We start from the raw sequence: 5,203 nt of genomic DNA on the forward strand, positions 1-5,203 counted from the left end.
CCACAGGACTCCAAGAAGCAGATTGAAAAGGCCTGGAAGGATTATGAGACCAAAGTGTAAGGAACACGCTGCCTCCACTAAAATCCACCTAATCCTGCTCTGCACAAAGGTGTTTTGTCCCCAGTCTGGAGCTGGGCACTGATGGTGCCTGTTTGCCATTGGGAAGGCTCTGGTCCAGCGTTTCCCAGCTAGAAGGGCCAGAGATGTTTCTCTTGATCCCATCCCCACCATTGTCCCCTGCATGGGACATTCCTCAGAGAAGAGATGTCCCTAATCCACTGCTGTCCCATTCCACAGGGGGAAGATGGAGAAGGAGAAGGAGCGAGCGCGCTTGGCTGGGGTCATCCAGGCTGAGATGACAGCAGCAGAGGTGGCTGAGGACATGCAGAAGGAGCGAAGGCTCTTCCAACTCCACATGTGTGAGGTAGGGACTGTGCTGAGCAGATTCAGGGACTCCTCAGCCTCAGGGGGACACAAGGGACTGCTCTGCTCAAAGCTGTGTGTGGACATCAGAGCCTGTCCCCATCCCCAGCACCAGAACAGCCCCACGTGGGTGCTGTGTGGTACTCTTCCTGTCCCCATCTTATCGTGTCCTTGCATGGTCCTGGCTCAGGGATCCCTACCTTGTCCCCAGATTTGGGTCCCCTGTGAGTTGCAGCTGCAAATGGCACCTGTGGTGCCCCATGAGGTCCCCCAGGAAAGTCACCCCTTGCTACAGTGAGACACCTGGAGTCCCACTGCATCCTCCCACCCCTGCTCCTACCCCTTCATTGGGTGGCATTTGGGGTCACAAGTGAGCTTTTTGGCTGACATCCCTGAGGTTAGCTTTGTGGTTTTGCCCTCTTCTCAAAACTGCTCCTGGTTTTGGTTAGGGGGCTCACAAATGACCCCAGATCCCTGACAGTGCCATGAGTCCATGCTCAGGAGGTGAGATGGGAGGAGATGAAGGATGTAGACCCAATTTTGGAACCCCACAGCAAGGAGGGTCACAGGTGTCCTGACTCCAGACACTCAGCACCCTGGTAAACCTCTTGAGTGTGACAGAGCAGGGAACAAATCCCCAGTGGGTTGTCCCAGGGGTCTCCCATTTTCCTGAGGGCCAGGCAGCACCATCAGAGCCCAGTGCCACCCTATGCCCTCCCCAGCAAAGGGCAAGGGGTGTGGGGAGGAGGCTGTGCCTGCTGGGAGCTGGGACACAGCCAGATGAGTCACTCCCTTGAATAGCTTCACTGTGGGATAAATAACAGCACACGGAGAGGAGGGAGCAGAGCTGGAGCTGGAGCTGGGCACGGCGGCTGCCCGTGTGCATGAGAGCTGCTGCTGGCCCTGGAAATGGCAGGGGGCAGCTCTTCTGGGGGTCTGGCCAGGGCTGTGGGGGTGTGATGCATGTGAGATTACAGGGAGATGCGTTTTCCTGCTTCCTGGGTTGGGAGCATGGTCCTGTTTCACCCCGTGAGGTGGTTGTGTGTCCCCGTCATGGGCACCCCCAGGGCTGTGAGTGCTGGAGCATCCCTTTGCTCGTGGGTCTCAGCCAGCACTGGCTGGGACTCTTCCCAGCCACCATCACTCTGAGGCATCCCATGGGAGATGGGCATGTGTGGCCTTTTCCAGCTGGGACTTAGTTCAGGAGTGCAGTTGTGCTCCAGGTTGGATGCTGTGCTGGCTTGCACAGAGCAGTTTAACAACCCTCCCCTGCCCCTTGCTGTGTAGGGGTGTCCAGAGTGCTCAGGGCACCAGAAGACTTCGTTCCAGGTGCTTTATCCCACCATGGAAAGCCCCTGGAGCTCAGTGCTGCCTTCCTCTTGCCTCCCGCTCAAAACCATTCCAGCAGCTGGAGAGGAACTTGCAGGGGGAAAATCTCTTCCCCTCCTTATTTTGCTCAGGGTGAGCAGAGACTCTGGGTCTTTCCTTCCCTGCCTGCAGCTGATGGATGGGTTTGATGCCTAAAGCTGAAGCTCCTCATCCCACGGGACACCTCGGCAGACATCCAGGGCTGGTGTGCTGCAGGTGCTATCTGCTTGGAATCTCATTTTTTGGGAATAAAAGGGTCATGTCTTCAAAAATGTTCAGGACTTTTTCTTTTTTTTTCTGCTTCACAAGCTGCCTTGAGTTTTGGTTATTTATTAACTCCAGAAGTAATGAGCAGCGGGAGAAGCATGCTTGGCTGGAAATCCCGGAGGCTTGCCTTGGTCCTTGAACTTTCCAAGGCTTGGAGGACTTCCAGAGCCAGGTTTTCTGAGGGTGGTCCCCTGTGAGCTGCTTTCAAATCCAACATCGTGACTCGACTTCTTGAAACCCAGCCAGTGTTTTAACCCTCCTCCCTGTGCCGGGAAGGGAAGCAAGGGCTGGGCAGGCTCTTGCTCTTTCCTCTGGGATATTTTCAGCTGGTCCTTGTCTCTGTCACCTAACTGTGTGTCTTCTCCTCCTCCAGTATCTGCTGAAAGCCAGTGAGTCGCAGATGAAACAGGGACCAGATTTCCTGCAGAGCCTCATCAAGTTTTTCCACGCTCAGCACAAGTAGGTGCCACCTGGGTCAAGGTGGTTTGTCCCCAGAGCCAGTTGTCACTCCCTGGGAAGTCCCATGGGGGTCTGGGGGTTCCTTCTCCCATCCCAGCTCCATAAAGCTGTTGGTGGAGATGCTGAGCAGAGCCCATCACTCTCTGGTTGTATCTGAGGAGATGAAATGTGCTTTGTTGGCTTGAGGAGCTGTAAACGTGTCCATGGGGCTGGGGAAAAGGGGTTGGCTCGAGATACGATGATTCGGTTTCTGGATAGATTTCCAGGGATGAGTTCAGCTGAGTGGCTCCAGTATTAGCTGTGGGGCTCATAACAAGGGTATTTGAAAACAGGATCAACATCCCTTTGCCTTTCCTGTTGTTCCATAGGGTTGGAGTAGCAGCATGTGGGTGTCATGTCATCTCCAGCTCTTGAGTGGGGAAACTGGGGCAGGAAGGGACAGTCTAAGATTGGCTGAGAGTGTGTTCCCAGCTGGGACTGTGACCCAGAAACCCCCAGGACATGGTCTCCAGTGGGGCTGGTCCCCACTGGAATTGAACAAGTGACCAATCCTGCGTCCCAAAAACCCCAAATATTTGGGGTATCCAGACCCCATGGGCTGAGCTTGGCCTTTGGTGTGTTCTCTCCTGATCCCAGGAGCTCAGGAACCAGAAGGAAAGAGCAGCTTCCCAGGGTGGGGGTTGCCATGGTCTCCTGCCACATTTTCTCTAAAAACCCTCTTTTTTCCTCCATCCTCCCCATCTGCATCTTAATCACCCTCAACAAATGCCCAGTTTCTTCCAAGACGGCTGGAAGGCTGCCCAGAACCTCTACCCCTTCATTGAGAAGCTCGCTGTGTCGCTCCACGCGGTAAGTCCCCCACACTGCCATCCAGCACCGCCTGGATGTGTCCCCAGGGATGCCACCCCCCTGTCCCCATGCCAGCCCCTGAGAACACCCGTGCTCAGCACAGCAGTGAGGGCAGCTGCTCCCTTTGCAGCTCCACCAAGCGCAGGAGGAGGAGGTGAAGCAGCTCACACAGACCCGTGATTCCCTCCGCAGCATCCTGCAGCTGGAGAACAAGGAGGTGAGATCCCTGGGATGGGCTGGGAAGGAGCACTGGGAAGGTGCTGCTTCCCCTGGGGTTAGGTTGGGGATGGGGAGAAGCAGGGAAAGGGGAGCTGAGGACCAAAGGAGGCATCCGTGGGAGCAGTGCAGGAGACCTGGGAAATGTTTGGATGCTGGAAGGGCATGGGCATCTCTGGCAACCTGCTGGACACTGCACCCACATAAGGATGAGGTCTCTTGGGGCAGCAGCCACCTCTGCACCTCTCACTTTGCTTCTTGAATGTTTTTTTTCAGGAAAATCTGAGCAGGAAGAACTCTGGCAGTGGCTACAGCATCCACCAGCACCAAGGGAACAAGCAGTATGGGACAGAGAAATCAGGATTCCTGTACAAGAAGAGCGATGGGTGAGGATGAGTGTTGTCCCAGAGAGCTCCCAGCTCTATCCTGATGCTGTTGATGTTCACGGGAGGCCCCAGAGCTGGGATCCCACAGCCCGTGGCTCACCAGGACATTTTGTGCTCTGTGAGCTACAGGAGGAACAGCCTCATGGCCAGAACACCATCAGGCTTCTGCCGAGCGCTGCTGTGGGTGGTTTGGGATGTGGATGTGGGCGATCAGGGCTGTGCAATCCTCACTCCTCCTCTTCCTCCTCCTCAGCATCCGCAAAGTGTGGCAGAAGAGGAAATGTGGTGTGAAGTATGGCTGTCTGACCATCTCCCACAGCACGGTGAGGAGCAGTGGGGCTGCAGCCCTGACCCTTCGTGCACCTTTTGAGTGTTGGTGTCTGTTGGATTTCAGGTTTAGTTTTGCCCAAACCGATTGCAAATCTGCCTGGCTTAAAGTTTAATGCAAGCTGGGACTGGATGTGCTAAAGGGAGTCCCCCATGTCTGATAGGATCCGAGGAGGGGAGGGTGGGCTTGGTTGGGGCAGTGAGATGGGCAATGAGGGTCCAGACAGGTCCAAGGAGGCTGAGGTGGGTTGGGCAGGAGGTGCTGCCCCCTGGCGTTGGAGGCTGGAAACTGCAGTGGGGACAGAGAACATGAGTAAGGGACATCTCAGAGCTCTGTTCTCCTGCAAAGAGTCAGAGAGAGTCTAGCTCACCTGCTTATTTCAAGAGGGACCATCTAGGGTGGTGGTTATCCCACCACAGTTGCTGTTGGAGATGTCTATCCCTTGGTGCTGCTCATTCCGCCCTTTCCCAGTCCTCTAACCCACCTCTGTCCTCTCACCCTGCAGATAAACCGTCCCCCTGTCAAGCTGAACCTCCTCACCTGCCAGGTGCGACCCCACGCCGAGGAGAAGAAATGCTTTGACCTGGTGACACGTGAGTGCCCAGGGCAGGATGCTGTGGCTGGAGTGGGGGGTTTGACCTGGAGGTGAACGAGCTGTGGTGGGAACTCTCCCTTTCTGCAGTGGGTTTTACCTCTGTCAGCACTGCCATGGCACCTGGATACCCTCTGCCCTTTTAATCCTCCTCTGGGTGTCTCCCTGGCTGTCTTGACAGAGGATGGACGAACTTCTCTGAGAAGATCTAGCAAGCTCAGGCAAAAAGAGGTTGTGATAGGGCTCAGGTGATGGAACAGTGATGTGCATTGATTTAATTTTAATTTAAAGTAGTTCCTTTGGAGAGATTTTAGC

At 55.2% G+C, this 5,203-nt stretch overlaps 1 protein-coding gene across 1 annotated transcript in view; it reads left to right on the forward strand.

Moving 5' to 3' along the window:
- The window catches only part of ASAP3 (ArfGAP with SH3 domain, ankyrin repeat and PH domain 3), a gene marked incomplete at its 3' end in the record, with an annotated part of 10,381 nt that overhangs the window by 2,434 nt on the left and 2,744 nt on the right, over positions 1–5,203 (forward strand). Inside the window, exons 4-11 of the mRNA XM_009077630.1 lie at positions 7–56; positions 298–424; positions 2,432–2,517; positions 3,291–3,366; positions 3,497–3,583; positions 3,859–3,968; positions 4,222–4,291; positions 4,802–4,889. Coding sequence (XP_009075878.1) covers positions 7–56; positions 298–424; positions 2,432–2,517; positions 3,291–3,366; positions 3,497–3,583; positions 3,859–3,968; positions 4,222–4,291; positions 4,802–4,889 — 694 coding nt within the window. The remainder of the gene's footprint in view (positions 1–6; positions 57–297; positions 425–2,431; positions 2,518–3,290; positions 3,367–3,496; positions 3,584–3,858; positions 3,969–4,221; positions 4,292–4,801; positions 4,890–5,203) is intronic.

The sequence above is a fragment of the Acanthisitta chloris genome, unplaced genomic scaffold (assembly GCF_000695815.1).
Source record: "Acanthisitta chloris isolate BGI_N310 unplaced genomic scaffold, ASM69581v1 scaffold28696, whole genome shotgun sequence".
Lineage (NCBI taxonomy): Eukaryota > Metazoa > Chordata > Aves > Passeriformes > Acanthisittidae > Acanthisitta > Acanthisitta chloris.